Raw genomic sequence first — 15,637 nt, forward strand, 5'->3', positions numbered from 1 at the left:
AGATCTGTTTTGGCTTGGTGTGAAACTTCGCCGCTTGTAATTCGCACAGAGTTTGGTTGTTCACTGAACAAGGCTGCTGTGTAGCACTCGGAGAGATCCCAACGGTGAAAACAACTATTTGACTGAACAGAAGTGGTGTGTAGCCTACTCGTGCAGCAGGTGTGAACTTGAAATGGGCTTTTTGTGTGCACAACGTTCTCTTCCCTTCCAACGGATGCTTTTACCCACGCTACCATCCTTTTAGAGGACATCGGGCCGTGCCTCCTTAGGGAACGGTTTTTCACAGCCGTCAACACGGCTCGTTGGCTTCGTCCTTCATTCAACTGATCTTGACGCTCATCATGAGACAGGCCGTTGTAATAAGCAGAAAATGAGAATGTGACCTAGAACCAGCAGCACTATTTATAGGTGCTCCTAATGAGGTCTGGGTTCTTGGATCTAGAGCTCTGCGTCACAGGTAGAACTATACGTAATGCGTGAGCACATTCTGCACGTAGGCTGAATTTATTTTCACGGGTTGAGGCCGGCGCATGTTTCTGCGTCTGCGTTGTTGCGTCGACGCACTCGTTTCAATTCATGGTTCTAAAAGTCTTTAGTGTGTTGCAGAGCAATTTACCGCCAGAACAACAGGCGGAGTAACGTGTTTTTGTTGAAGACGACCTAGAGAGTCACGTCTTTGTGTGTGGAAGTTGTTGGTTGGTTTATGTATTTATCATAGACTTTATTGCCCCGTGCATGAACACTGCTGCTTTTCATCGCGGGCAGATTTGTCCCGTATTTTCCTCCACAACTTTGTTCACTTCTCGACCAGCAAACCGGTGTTTGCGGAGATCTCCCTCCATGAATCCAACCCGCTTCTAAAGCCTAGAAAAATGGGTCGATGCACGCAAGCACGCAAGGAGGTGTGAAAAGGGACGCAAGGGACACGCAAGGGGGTCTTGCGCCTGCGTCGCTCTGAAAACGCAGAAGCATAAACTAGGCTTTAGTGAAAACGCTTTGACATTTTGGGGAATATGTTGTTTCTTGGAGAGTGTAATAGTGAGAGACAATTCCTACCGGTCTCATATCTGTCCGTGAACAATGACGTCACAGCCAGGGGACTGTTAGCTTATCTTAGCATAAACCCCAGAGCAAGGGGAAACCGCTAGCCTAGCTTTTTCCTTCAGAATAAAAAACTGGTGACTTCCTGAAGTCTCTCTCTGTCTCTGTCTACTTCTTTTTCTCTCTTTGGTCAGTAACATCAGATGGTTTGCTTTAGGCTGCATAATACACCGCTCAGATCACCCATATTACTCTTTCTGGCACTAAATCAATAGAATCTCAAATATTTGCTTGTTTGCCCCTTTCAAGGGGTCAGCAGTAGATTACCAGACATTACCCCGGGCCGAAATTAGAACATTTGATGGCGAGGCCGAGTGTGCATAGCTGAACGCATGAACCTTTTGTCCATTGGGTGGCAGCCATTGTCCACATTACATGAGGCCAGAACAGCGATTTGTCTGTTTTATTCCCAAAGCTTTCAGTGCCTTCCCTAATTCACTGTCAACTCCGGTTTCACATCACTGTTAGGTGAAGCCACACTCACAGTGGATGAAACTGAAATGGAATGTAAGGATATGTTTACGGATTTAAAGCTCTTTAAACAAAGCGGTGAATTTATTTATTTTTATTTTGACATAGTGTCTCCGTGAACAACACAACCACTTTTTAAAATGTTTTACGCCTTAGTCTATTGGCTGACTAAACATTTCTTATATACCTTTTTAATTCCATAATTGAAAATTATTTCGACAATTACATCATCTTTTCAAACCTGGCAGTACCAGAAAAGATGAATGAACTGAAATTAACTAAACTATCAAATCTATTTAGGATAAAAAACCCTGGTATAACAATGGTAAACACATGGTAAAGCTAATCAAGAGAAAGCTGATCCATGTATTTATTAAATTCCACTCATCATACCTGTCAGCAGCTAATTTGACATGTTTACACCCAATGATAATGAGGGCCTTTATGCCAGCGCGGTCCACCGTTGACCGGATGTTCCCATGTGGTTGACTGAATTGCCTGCGTCATTTATCTGCCACATACTACATTTCCTGCCTTTCTTCAGCCCAGACACCGTTTTATCAGTAGGAAATTAGCAAATGGTGTAATCTCCTTCCCAAGCTGCCCATTTAAATCACATCACCCCCCCTCCAGTGGGCCGTTGCTACAGCAGCCCAGAGTATTAGCACAGTCATGGATTAGAAAGAGGTGGGGCTTCCAAGAATAAAGAGGTTTGCTTCATAGAAGAGGTTGTACTTAGTATCCCCTCCGTTCCTAGCGTATTATATTATTGAATATTTCATCATTTAGTGCTTCACCTCATGTTCATGTGTCAGATATACATATAAACTATCACAACTGAGCCGCAGTGGCAGTTTGACGGTACCTTTATTTGTGGCACAACAAGCGGATAGAATTTATAGTATTCAGTATTGAGATTACAAATCTGTGCTGTTAATTGGTTGTTGTTTTTTTTCATGCAAACATCCAGCGTCATTCCAGATTCTCTATCACTGGCCATCATCAGGCCATGTTTGCTTTCTGCCGTACTGGTGAGTTAACACCTGATTATTAACCTGCGGCTTCACGGGGCCCATTCGCAGAGAACCGTCTGGACTCTCAGGTCCTTTGGCTATCACTCAGGAAAATAAGGGAAACTTCCTGGAATTGTCAAAGGAGTGCAGATTGTGATGTCCCATGATTCATTTCTGCTCTGAGCTCCGAAAGCATGGACGCTGGTCAAACATCTCGATGATCCCTGCCTGCTTTTGGGGATTATGCTGTATGGGGATTTGTATATGAAATGACCAATAAATACAGTCATTTCATTTCGGGATTTTGTTGTTCTTATTGTATCTTTTGCGTTTGCTCTTTTAAATTTCTAGCAACTAAAAAAATGAAATAAATAAAGGTTTGGTAAATAAAGAAATTGCACATATAATTTCAATAATTTTCTATAAGCATTTAACTGGGTCAGAACCAACAAAGATTACGGTTTATAGAGTGCTTAATCTTTGGTCTGCGTTTACCATGAGTAGACGTACAGCCGACACGATGCTGTGTCCCAGTAACTGACTCTGGGGATTAGCAAACTGTGCTAGATCAACGGGCTAGGCTGTGTGTTTGGCTGGCTCTTCCTGGGTGTTAAGAGCTTGTGGTTTTACCATAAGGAAGGAAGGAACGCTTTATAGCAGATTATGTCGGTGTGAAGGTTTCATTTTTGCATTTTCAAATTCAAGTGAAAAGTTTTCTCTTGATTCTGAATGAATTACTTCGACATCTCCCACTTTACTTTCTACATAAGGGCTGTTGATTTGATAAATGAAGCAGTTTATTAGAGGAAAATAGCACGCTAAGCAGTTCATTCCTGCCCAGCCAAGCCTGACAACTCAGCTACGCACGTATGTTTAACCAGCTGGTTATGCAGTGCAGTATTAAAAGATTTCATTTTTCAAAATTTGCTCCTCCACACAGGAGCACCGTTTGTCCCACGTCTGTGCTCGTGCCACTGTTTTGTGCACGTTTTAATGTTTGTCCCTAAACCATACAACATCTCAGCTTCAGGTCAGAAGTGTGCACAAGCAGACCCCGAGGAATCAATACGTTACTTTATAGCTCCCTCTTGTGGTTGAAAAAGCATATTGAGGAACATTACAGGAATGCTGTGGCCATAGTTTTTTCTGTGAATCAAAGCGTGTGTTACTGTAGCCATTAGTTTGCTGTTGTAATGCTTATTTTGGATCGGTGAGTTGAAAGATGAAATACACTATCATTCAATTTGGAGTCCATTTGGAGAAGGACAATGTTGAATTGAATACTGAGCCACACATCTCTTAATTGAGTTATTGCAGCTTTTCTGTTCTTTTGTGTCCCACCTGATGAGGGAGACCCCCCGGCCGTGACAAAATGGGTGTGGCAGTGAAAAGTGTTAATTGACGGGCCTCTGCGAACACTATTTATAGCCCCTCTGTATCTCAGCAGCTGTCCCTTCCTCTATCTCCGCGCCCAGCTCCTCTCACGTTACGGCCCTCCACTCCTCGGACTACAGTGTCAGCGGGCTGTGCTACCCTCTCCCTCTCCCTCACAGAGCCCTTTGCAGACCCAGGTCACTAACCCTGCCTCGAGCCCCCGGTCGCACCGCTCTGGTGGCGGAGTGAAGATTGGAAGGTTAACCAGCAGAGAAGGTAATGGGCGCGTGGCTTATGGCGGACGGTGTGTGTGCGTGGTGAGCGAGAGGTGTGATCCGCTCAGGGTCTGCATGCTCTGCTTAGCACTTCCATTTGGGCTCTGATGGCCTCTGAGAAATGGCCTCCTCCTTCTGCTGCTGAAACTATTTATAGGAGGGGGCTCTAATGAAAGCAGGGCCAGACACAGTGAAGCAGTTTGCTGTGCTCCGTCTCCCTCAGTGAGTAAAAGGGCTTTTAGTTTTGTCTAAACTGTTATTGAAATGTTGTAATACGTTTGTCTAGTTACTAAGTAGCTGTACGCCAAATATTATTTGATGCCTTTGTCAATTGACCATTATTCTTGGTGGCTTTAATGGATTTTGCGCACACATTAAGTGTGTCCAGGCCCACATATATTAAATACTGAGTACAGACATTCAGTCCTGTCTCTTGTTGTGTGAAAAGCTGTAGTTAAACAATCAATTTCATGTGTTCTGTCCTCAGGGCCGCTTGGTCCCACCGCCCTGTTGTGTGCAGGAAACAAGCTCACAATTTCCCACCGCTCACCCCTAAGTTGCCGTTCTTGAACGCTACTCGCGATACATCGTCCTCTTCTCGGCTGTCTTTTTATAATTATTTTCTGTTTCATTTATTTTACACTCCATCCAGCTTGTTCCATGACTTCTGGCCCGTGACCATGGCGTACAAATCCCGCTTTTCATTCTGGGAGAAAAAGGGAAGTTTTGTTTTTCAGTCTGTCTTATATACATTTTCAATTAAGCATCTGTGGTAGTTTGATGAACGTGTCGACCTTTCAGGATTCAGTCTTCATGTGTGGTTTGATCTTATTCCCCTTGCTTCCTCTCGTGTAGGTTAAAGTTGAGAACAAACCAGATGTGAGTGCATTTCTTCCCTCCCCTTTTGGCCAATAATTCATATGACGAAGGAACTGTGAGGTGGCACGATATAACAAAATGATTAAGTCACAAATCAAGATCATAACTCTCCGCTAAATAATAATATCACGGTTTTGGGATAAGCAATAAGTTGAACTTGGGTGCAGTTTCTTCATCAATAATTACCTGAATACTATATAATAATAGAATAATACTGATAGGACTGGGGGTGTTCCTTGTAGTCTGACAAATGTTTTGAGCACATTTGCTGATAAGCTCCACAGTAAAAATTGAACATGAATGTTGAATCTTGGAATAAGCCCTTCTGCGGCGTTTCTGAGCCTAGAACCTGCTGATGGAATCTTTGACAGTTTATCTTCGCCAGCCGCAGGTATAATCTGTACTATTGTCTGCCTTGCTCTGTTTGTATCTAGTCTGATGGAGACAGCAGTCAGCCTCAGGCAGCTGCTAAATCTGGGTTAGACCCAGGAAGCGGCGCACAGTCAGCGGTGTCGTCGGCTGAAGAGTCAAACCGCAACGCTGCCATGGGCGGCTCGGACAGTCCGGGGGAGGAGCAGAGCTCAAGCGGCAAAAAGGTGGTGAGGGTTGTGAGGAGAGTTGTCAGGAACGAGGTTCCCGCTCTGCCGGTTGAACAGAACCTCCCCGCCGCCTCGGCGGCTGCAAAGGCCGCCTCGGCGGCTGCAAAGGCCGCCTCGGCCGCAGACTCCCAGTACCTCAGAACCGGCACAGCGGCTCGGCAGGACAAGGACGACATCTCCATGGGTCTGACTAGCCTGATGGGCAGAGGCAAAACCAAGGAGCACCGGCCTCGCACCCGCACCCAGGAACGCAAAGAGGACACGAAAAAGGAGGCGATGGAGGAGGAGGAGGGGAAAGGAGAGGTGGAGCAAGAGGATGAAAAAGCTGCCGTGGAAAAAAACGAGGTTGTCACATCTGTGCTCACTGCTGGGGAACCAAACCCGGCACCGCCCAAATTCAACCCCCTCACCCCTCCGGCTGGATTCATCCCCGCTCCCAAACACGACCCACTGGCCCCGCCTGCCGGTTTCATCCCGCTCCCCAAGCAGAACCTGATGACACCTCCACCTGGCTTCATCCCTGCCAGAAAATCCAGTGCGGGGTCCACGCAGCAGAATCCCCTTGCGAGACCCCCGGGATTCATCCCCGTCCAAAGAACGGACCCCCTGGCTCCTCCTGCAGGGTTCATCCCGAAACCCCGTCTGGTTGCTGTAAGGAAGCCTGAGGTATTGAGTGGAATAAACGCACCTCTTCTACTTAACCTCTGGGGGGAGCATGCTGTTTGATAATAACACAGACATTATGGTTCATGTTCATGCAACCTCCTCTCAGTGTTTTACCCTGAAGGGTTTCATACAACTACCCTTTTTTATTATTCATTTTGTAATCTTCAAGATTAACACAATTATCATTTTACATTTTCACAAAAATCAATTTTGGAGCAAAAAGGAGCCTTGACATAATCAAGCCTGCCTCAAAAAGTGAAAGCAGTGTCAGCTGGTGATCACTCCATCAGCGGACGTAAGGCTGTACTCGCGGCCCACAGCGAGCACTGAGTCGTGACTCATTACAGCCACTTCCTGGAGGCTGACCACTGATGGTGGGGTCAGGGGGGCTTTGACTGTTCTTTTGGAAGATTTTTAGAGAAAAGGGATCTGGAAAAAGAATACAAATAATATTCTCACACAGCAATATAACCACCAGCTGCTGCTAATTAAACAGCTCAGGACGGCTGACCAGAAAACCTAGATCCCAGTAGCTCATGCATTACCTGGATGTGATGGCCCTGGCTGGATTATTGGACTCACCTTCACCTAAAGGTTTACATCAGGACTGTTATTGTGTAGCCATCCTTTCCAGTATTTAAAGTCATGGTCTCTTTTTCAAGTTGTACCTGAGGCGAGGTTAGATTTTTGTGCCGTTAGTCTTTGGCATTTTGTCTGCCAGTGGGCGTTCTAACAATCCGATCAACAGATGCCCATAAAATCTGGAGAGCAGTCGGCTGTGGAGCTGAGGGATTTGATTTTGGAGATGTGCACGTGGTGATTTCTCTGAGGGATACCGTGTTTACAACTTCTCTAGGGAGACTATTAGGTCTGTAATATTAAGGGAAGGATCAAGATGTGAACTCAGGAATGCGTGTTTGTGTTTGACTGAGTTTCCTTAAAGCTTTGTTTTGTTTTACGATTTTACTTTTCTGCTCTCGCAATAGACTCATATCGACACGTCATGTGTCTGACATCAGCCATTACTATTAGATGCAATTAATAAAATGAATCAGGAAAGCCTTTGGTATTTAAGTCAGTTGGAGTCTCACTTTTAGCACAAAAAGTCACATTTTTAAAAAGCATTGAAATGAGCCTGCTTAGCCTGATTGTTATCTGAAGATACAAATGTATCAGAAGTAATAGTTTTGTTACGTTTCCAAACAGTATTTTAGCTGCACAACCTCAACTTGAAATAGCATATCTAAACAGAAGCAGATACAGGAAAAAAATAATTACTGATCCACAGCTGAATGCAATTGGAGAGCAAATGATGAAATTTACTTGATGATTTGACCCCCCACTTCCTCGCATCTTGTTGTGTTTCCGTGATAATTCCCACAGCTAGTTACTTAAGGAAAACCATTGAAAAACAAAAGCCGTGAACCATTATCTTTGTGATGAAGCGCTTAACGATCCGTCTTTCTTTTGATAGTCGTTTCCCCGATACTCATTTCCTGATTGAATAAACTGGAAAATTGAATTAGCAGGAACAAACATCCCTTTGATGTTGCTCGTCGTTCTGGATGTGTTGAATTGAATACAGAGTTTAAAGAAAGCTGCAACATCAATATCATGCTCATTGTCACCTTCCCATGTCATTTCCATCCCCTTGCGTGCACGTTTGTGTGTCTTTTGTGGATGTTGGCGTCTCATTGTGTGAAGGGAAAGGAGACACCTTGTCCCCCTGCGGCCCCCGACGGTAAGCCGCCCCCCGTTGCTCTGCCCCCGGCTCAGTCTGCGCCGAATGAACAGGCGTGTGTTCATCTAGCTGCGAAGGTACCCGCCACCCAGTGTGTTTCTCACATTTCATTTTTTTTCTCCATGGCATGCTTCTCTGTGCCCTCAGTTTATTTTGGGGTTTATTTTTTGTAAAGTGGGCAGTAACAGCAATTTTCTCTGCGCAAATTGGTTTTACTTCCTGGCGGCAATGGCTGGTCCTGCTTATCCGACTGTAGGTCCCGGAGCTGGTGCCTTCTGAGGAGGACTACAAGCGCATGAGGAGGATCTTCGCCACCAGTGTCAATGATGTAACTTGTCTCTTTGTGACTTTGCTTTACCAAGACTTACCCTGCTACCAGCCTGTCGACTTCCTAGCTCCCCCAGATAAAGGGAGATGTGCTAAAAGGACACGGTCCACGGAGGAGGGGGTGGGGGGAGGGTCTCTGTTGCAAGTTATTGGATGACTTAAAGGATGGTAAAGGCCTTTTTGGTAGCATGACCTGAACTTAATGTTCAATGGATGTTGATGGTAATATACTGGAAGTAGGACGCTATGTGGAGGCTATGTGGACTAAATCTTCCATATTGATATAGGTAACTTTTTTAAAACTGTATATAAATCATAATAAACAATATTTTTTTCAGGTTACAAAAAAATATCAACATTAAATAACCAGATGAGCTTCCAGGGGGGGCTCTTGTTGTATTGAGGCTCTCAACAGGAAGTATTTTTTTGTCACTTTCAATTTTGGATCAATACATGCTATCGTAAAGGGTATTCCGTGTGATTGATAGCTAACACTTTTGTGTCAGAATCAGGTTTAAACACTTTAATTGTACAGCTGTAGCTGTGTTTCTCCTGTCATTCATTCTGAGGTGTTAACTGCTTTGTTATCAGTTCCAGAAGTGCACATGTGTGCTCTCTGACTTCTTACCGTGCCCATTGCTATTATTGTGGCAGTGTCCGGTTATTTCTTCTCTCAAAGTCCAGAGCTCTTTCTGAAAGGCCTCGCTGTTTAATCCCTCCCCTTGTTGTCTCAAATGGTGTCTCATGTCTCCATTTTGGCTTCTCTACCGGTCATTGGATCCCGACTCGCTGCCGTCCTCTCTGCTGTTTGCGTGGCTAGCGTGCCACAGGGCGCAAATCCTCTCAGGTACGGGCCGGCGCGACAGTCGGCTCGCCGCCTGTAGAGTGCTGGAGTCTAAGCTTGTTGTTGTCTACTGACCCCTCTCTGCTTTGTCTGCACCTGCCTGCTCGTCTTTGTCCTCTGGCTGCTCCCTTCGGTCTGTTCAGGGTTCACGCGAGGGCCCGGAATGTCGTAGCGTGACACAAACTAATGGGTCGGGGCTTCTTGATCTTTTTTTTACATGCACCAAGGGAATTACGAACAGCTCAGTTTGAATTCATTTATATTCAGATTACGACTACCACAACATGCAGCTTGGGTGGTGGTCGTGCTGTCTTTGCGGTTTACACTCACATACTGTATATTTTCTTAGATGAAACTGTAGTAAATGGTTTCTCAAAATTCTAGAACTGAAAAGGTTCTTAATAAACTCTTTGAAATTGCTTGCTGTGATACAGTATTCATCACATGTCATTATATCCTTGTGTTCATGCATTACCAGATCATCTCCGTAGCATTCACTGACTGCATGGTGCCGTGCATTTACACCTTACTGTGCATAACTGATCTCATTAACTGTGACTGGTAATATGGCGGATCATTTATTTTGTGCCCCACAGAGCCCACACACTGTTCTTCAATGCTCCCTGTAATCCCCGCTCATTAATGCATTCATATTGTAATTTCTTATGGTGAATTACTTTAATGATGCACTTATTCTGCTGCCTGTTGCTTGCTATTTAACTGCTGATGGTCTTGCCGCTGTGTTTAAAAACAATTAAATTGTGTTTCTTACAGATAAAATGAGGTGCTACACATTTGTATTTGTGTATTCCGTCATGTCTCTACATTGTGTCATTGCTGTCCTTCCCTTCTCCAGTCCAAGCCTGCTGAAGACCCCGTGGCCATCCTTAAGGCAGCGCACTCTGCTGCAGCTAAGGTCTGACCATGGCTACAAGTGATCGTAGTTTCTCCGTGTTTCAGAGTGTGTTTTGTGGTGTTCCTATGTGATGATCAAGGAAAGGCGTAAAGGGGTGAGGGCGGGAGGACGGTTCAGTAGTAAGTGATGCAATTACAGCCCGAGAAAAGCCCAATTTCCATCTTTCTCATAGCCCCAGCTATTGCAGTTCACTTCTTGCTGTCTCTGCTGCCTTAAAGGGAGAATATCCAAACAATATGCTGTCTGGGTGCAGCTATCCAATGCTTGTTAACTTGATTACATGTCTGTTTATGTTTTTTTTCCTTGCATGACCCACTCCTTTTAGTTCGTTTCTGTTTGTTATGTCTGGAATTATTTAGATGTATTTTTGGTGTTTGTGATGACACATCGCAGCCTCACACTGTTGTCCGTGATGTCTTTTCAGAAAACACATTTAATGCACGCTTCACAAGCGCACATTCTGGGAGCTCTGAAGGGGGCTTTAAAAGGGGTCGGGGGGTCATGAATGCTGTTCCCTTGATATGTCTAATGGGAATGTGAACTGCATGTCAGTCCGTGCCGGTGAAATCCATAGTATCCTTGTGGTGGTCCATTATGAAGTATTTTTTCAGTTTTAATCGTTCATTGTGTTATGTTCTTATATTTATTGATGTGGTAACCTGTCCCTAACAGGGAAAGACTGAGGAGCAGATAACGGCAGAGAGATCCTGGTACAACACTGAGAAAGTATGGCTCGTCCACAAGGACGGCTTCTCCATGGGTAAGAACTCTGAAACATTTTTTACCAGTGTTGTTACCTCAATTATCTTCTGCAATAGCCAATTCTCAACATACCATAGCATACATGTTGGTGGGCCTGTTTCGGGGGTGATATTTGAATGTTGGTCTATGTACATAGATCATTGAAGCTTAGAAAAAGCTTTGATATTTGAACGTTAAAAGTGGGCACCACTCTACATTAGAGCAACATGCCTAAGCATGCTTGTTTAGTTTCAATGAAGCTCATGCATTATTGAAAGCGGCACAACTGCCATGAGATATGAGACGTGTGAAAATAAGGTGAAGCTCCTGCACTCGACTGGAGATCACATGTCAAGTTGAATTAACTCCAGACTTTGTGGTGCTGCAGCAACTCTTCTGAAGACGGAGGCGGGCAGCCTGCCAGAGGGGAAGGTGAAAATCCGCCTGGAGAGTGACGGATCTTTATTGGATGTGGATGAAGACGATGTAGAAAAGGTATTTTAATCATCAAATCATCTCTGAACCGCATCAATTACTGACGACACCGGGTGAGTACGTGAACGTTTTTACTTTGAACCCCAGGCAAACCCGCCTGTGTTTGACCGAGTGGAGGACCTGGCCTCTCTGCAGTATTTGAACGAGTCGAGCGTGATGCACTCCCTGAGGCAGCGGTACGGCGGTAACCTGGTGCACACCCATGCTGGGCCCAACATGGTGGTCGTCAACCCCATTAGTGCCCCTTCGATGTACTCTGAAAAGGTAGGCAGCAGCCTGTGGATACGAGGGCACATCTCTTAAGGAGTAGAAGAATATTGGATTGAAACTATTTATCTTCTATCCAGGTGATGCAAATGTTCAAGGGCTGCAGAAGGGAGGACACTGCCCCTCACATTTACAGCGTGGCCCAGGTTGCCTATAGGAACCTTCTGACCACTCGACAGGATCAGTCCATCGTCCTGCTGGGCAAGAGTGGGAGTGGCAAGACCTCCAACTGCCAGCACATCATCCAGTACCTAGTTGCCACTTCTGGCAGCACCAACAAAACATTCTCCTGTAGGTTGGAAAGGAACTCGAGGTACAAAACGTGTAGGGCTTGTTGTGCTGTTGTTTTACATAGACCCCTGGCCCCGTTGTTTGTCTCTTTGTTGTCTGTAGCAGAGAAATGGCAGGCGGTGTACACGGTTTTGGAAGCATTTGGCAATGCGTCTACCTGTATGAATGGGAATGCCAGTCGCTTCTCCCATATTGTTTCCTTGGACTTTGACCAGGCAGGCCTGGTGACCTCAGCCTCTATTCAGGTACAAATAAACAAATCCATCCATCCATCCACACTTCAAAGCTTTGTGGAGAAACTCACATTTACAAATCTATTTCTGTTGATTAAATTAACTAATTGAAAAGAATGATTGATCAGTAGACCAAATTGTGCGAGCGTTCGTAGACTGATAATTTTTTGGTTGAGGACGGCCATGATTCATTCATTCATTCATTCCTCCAAATCACAGGTGCTCAACCGCTGAATTTCTTCCTCTTGCAAATATACAATGATCTCAGAAAGTGTGTCATAAATGATCACTGTTACACTCGCACTGCCTCCAGTGAACGGCACGTCCTCATGCTAACATCCTGTTCTGCTGCGGCCTTGTAGACTATGCTTCTGGAGAAGATGAGGGTGACAAGAAGACCAGAGGGAGAGTCCACTTTTAATGTATTTCACTACCTGATATCTGGAGGAGACAGCTCTCTTAGGTCAGGATTAATATTATCATACCAATGTCAACAATTCTGTACTGGATTAATATGCTGATGTTCCAATTATGTGTTTCTGCTTCTCTATTATGAAGACATGGGAAATGTTGACGTCTTCTGTGTTATTCTAATATATTTTTCAGAACGGAGCTGCACCTTAATCACTTTGCTGAAAACAATGCATTTGAAATAATGCCTCAAACAAAGGTGATTCCTATTTGTTTGAGGGATGTTGGCCTGTTTTCACTGTACCTTGTCGCACAGAACAGGCTACTAATACGTCAATTGCAATTTCAAAACAAAAATTGGAGCAGGTCAGAAAGTGTGTTTTGAAATCAGGCACAGACCCAACAGCCGGCAGAGTAATCACTCATATCTATCATCAAATATCATGAGCCTTTGCAGGAAATAATTTTTCTAAAATCCCATTTAAACTTAATAATATAACATCTTTAAGGATTTCTTTTAATCGTAGTTCTAAAAGAATTTTTTTTGACGTTGTGTGCGATCTGCCAGGCTGAGGATAAGCAGCGGACCTCCCAGCTGTTTTCCAAGCTGCAAGCAGCCATGAAAGTCCTGGGGATCAGTGGTGATGAGCAGAGAGCCTTCTGGCTCGTCCTCGGGGCCATCTACCATCTGGGGTCTGCAGGAGCTACAAAGGGTAAGAGTCTATAGCTGCATCACTTATTCCTAAGGGTAATGTTATTAAAGATGGAACACAAAACCGTGAGATCAACCTTTATTTATACACAATACAGAACACAATGTAAAAAAAAGTAATTATCACAAAATGACCCTTGAAAGCCCAAATGTTTTTCACAACACTTTGGATAATCTCAAAAATGCCTGTTTCGTCTGACTATAGGTAACTTGAGTGTGATGCAAGACCGCTGTAATCCAGTAATACGTGCTCCACTGCCCTGATTTAAAAATATAATTTTCCAGGATATCTTTTCCAGAGGAATCATTTATAAGAATCACATACCCACAAAACAGGACCTGAAAGAGCCACAATCCCCCCCATGACAATATCATAATCTATTATAGAAATCCATAACTAAAGATCGTCAATAGTTTTGCAATTATATCTTCTAATACTTCTAATACTTACTCTAATGCATATATCCCCGAGTATGATTTCAGTTACAGATTACAGTATTTGATTGTAAAATAGCTGCACTGAAAACAACCTTTATTTCTTTGTGGTGTGGTGAGTGCTGTGAGTCGTCTTGTAATACGTGATGGATGCATTGGCACTGAGATTTTTACAAGGGAACTAGCAGGAGTACCTACGGTTTTATTAATCAGTATAGAGTCTTTCTTTGTAATCATTTAGTGTTAACTCATGCACTGTTTCACAAATGACGCACCTGGTCATCAACAAGCAACTTCTGCTTTGAACAGAAACACCCCAGCATCTCTTTTTTTCTTCTTTAACAACTCAGGTTATTTTTTTTCTAATGAAAGCACAGCTGCAAACACTGCCCAGGTCTAATGGTCAGATAAACATTGTAATTGGCTTTAAGCCTTGACAATTCTTTTTTTTATTGTCATAAGAAAGCTTCCGGGGCCTAATGGGAAGAGCGGTTTGAGAGGATTTGTTCTTGTCTTTGAAGCTATTTGCATGATGAAACCTAATGCAAGAGAGTTCTTTTCTTTTTTTTTTGCCTTTTGCTATAAAGCGATAGATCTGCACCCCACAGCATTTGACTTTCAGTTAAAATGAGATACCTGCTATTTTGAAAGGCTGACGCTGTCAAAAAGATGTGTAATATAATGAAATTAGCATATATATAGTATTTTCTCTGGATGATATGCCCTTGCTTAAGATCAGTTACAGTGGGCTGTTGAAAGGTTGCTATTTCACTGTATTTGCAATGTAAATGTTATTATAATGCACATCTATTAACTTAATGACTTTCTGTGATTTTGAAGCAGCATACTAGAATGGTTTACAATTCAAAAGGAATATATTGTAAAAGCGACCATGTATTTTGTTTCTTTGACATGTTCGCTCCTCACCCTCTGTCTGCAATGTAATTGCCAAATTATTTTTACTGATTCCCTGCAGCAAGCTGCCAATCTTCATGATGGCCCCACAACACCATGCAGGAACACTTTTCAAATCTTTTGCAATTATTATCGGCCCATAATACAGAAACTTAACAACATCTAATCTGGAAACGACTGGGAGATTTATGGACTAAAACTGCTGTATCCGGTTAAACCCACAGGGGTTCTCATGTAGAAAAAAGACATGATTGGATAAAAGTTCTCCCTGTCTAACGGAATATTGAATCTATTCATTAAGGTACTCTAGTACCAATATATTCCATTAAACAAACGTTTTTTGACACCTGTTCTTTCTTTGTGATAGATACAAACATTATGGACTGTTATAAATATTTGATGCAGCTTCATGGTGTAACACAAGAGGGCAGCACTGGTCTCTGATCCACCAGAACTAATTAAAGGGACTACCTGAAGTGAACTTGCATCTCCTTCTATAAACAATTATATGTAGTGAATCACAATGTGAGTCTGGGTACTTTAAAGGGCAAACATTATAATTTTTTTTTTTAATCTTTAAAAGTTATAAACTCAAAATTTTTCAAAAATATTGACAAACCTAATTTCATGTTTTTGATGTTTACCGAATTTTAAACCTGATTTTTTTTTTTACTATGTTGGCAAATGTCTGTCAAAGGAAATATTCAAATGAATGTACTTGTCCCGCTTATCATGAAAAGTAAATGGGGCTGCTGTGTGCTTTGATGAATTAGATAGAGCCCCCTGCTCTCTGCATGAAATTCCCCAGTTCCTCTCAAAAGTCTTAGAAGATACCACTTCATGGTGGATTAAAAATGAAGTTTGCACTCGTATCTGCATGTTTCCATCACTCAGCCGCTAGATTAAAAGAGAACACTTGTGTTTCCTAACA

At 43.4% G+C, this 15,637-nt stretch overlaps 1 protein-coding gene across 10 annotated transcripts in view; it reads left to right on the forward strand.

The window, feature by feature from the left end:
- LOC120822112 (unconventional myosin-XVIIIa) overlaps window positions 1-15,637 on the forward strand; it is a 55,778-nt gene that overhangs the window by 3,527 nt on the left and 36,614 nt on the right. For 2 of the 10 annotated variants that reach the window (XM_078107412.1, XM_078107413.1), the window contains exons 1-15: window positions 4,722-4,951; window positions 5,088-5,113; window positions 5,548-6,378; window positions 8,083-8,196; window positions 8,376-8,447; window positions 9,267-9,293; window positions 10,147-10,206; window positions 10,879-10,966; window positions 11,336-11,442; window positions 11,530-11,706; window positions 11,790-12,000; window positions 12,103-12,245; window positions 12,596-12,696; window positions 12,840-12,903; window positions 13,213-13,357. In XM_078107412.1, coding sequence (XP_077963538.1) covers window positions 4,915-4,951; window positions 5,088-5,113; window positions 5,548-6,378; window positions 8,083-8,196; window positions 8,376-8,447; window positions 9,267-9,293; window positions 10,147-10,206; window positions 10,879-10,966; window positions 11,336-11,442; window positions 11,530-11,706; window positions 11,790-12,000; window positions 12,103-12,245; window positions 12,596-12,696; window positions 12,840-12,903; window positions 13,213-13,357 — 2,203 coding nt within the window. In that variant the 5' untranslated portion in view covers window positions 4,722-4,914. Of the gene's footprint in view, window positions 1-4,093; window positions 4,236-4,721; window positions 4,952-5,087; window positions 5,114-5,547; window positions 6,379-8,082; window positions 8,197-8,375; window positions 8,448-9,266; window positions 9,294-10,146; window positions 10,207-10,878; window positions 10,967-11,335; window positions 11,443-11,529; window positions 11,707-11,789; window positions 12,001-12,102; window positions 12,246-12,595; window positions 12,697-12,839; window positions 12,904-13,212; window positions 13,358-15,637 lie in introns of those variants that run through there. The other 8 variants (XM_078107418.1, XM_078107422.1, XM_078107421.1 and 5 more) reach the window with 8 other exon arrangements.

Source organism: Gasterosteus aculeatus, chromosome 7, assembly GCF_964276395.1.
Source record: "Gasterosteus aculeatus chromosome 7, fGasAcu3.hap1.1, whole genome shotgun sequence".
In the NCBI taxonomy this organism is placed as follows: Eukaryota; Metazoa; Chordata; class Actinopteri; order Perciformes; family Gasterosteidae; genus Gasterosteus; species Gasterosteus aculeatus.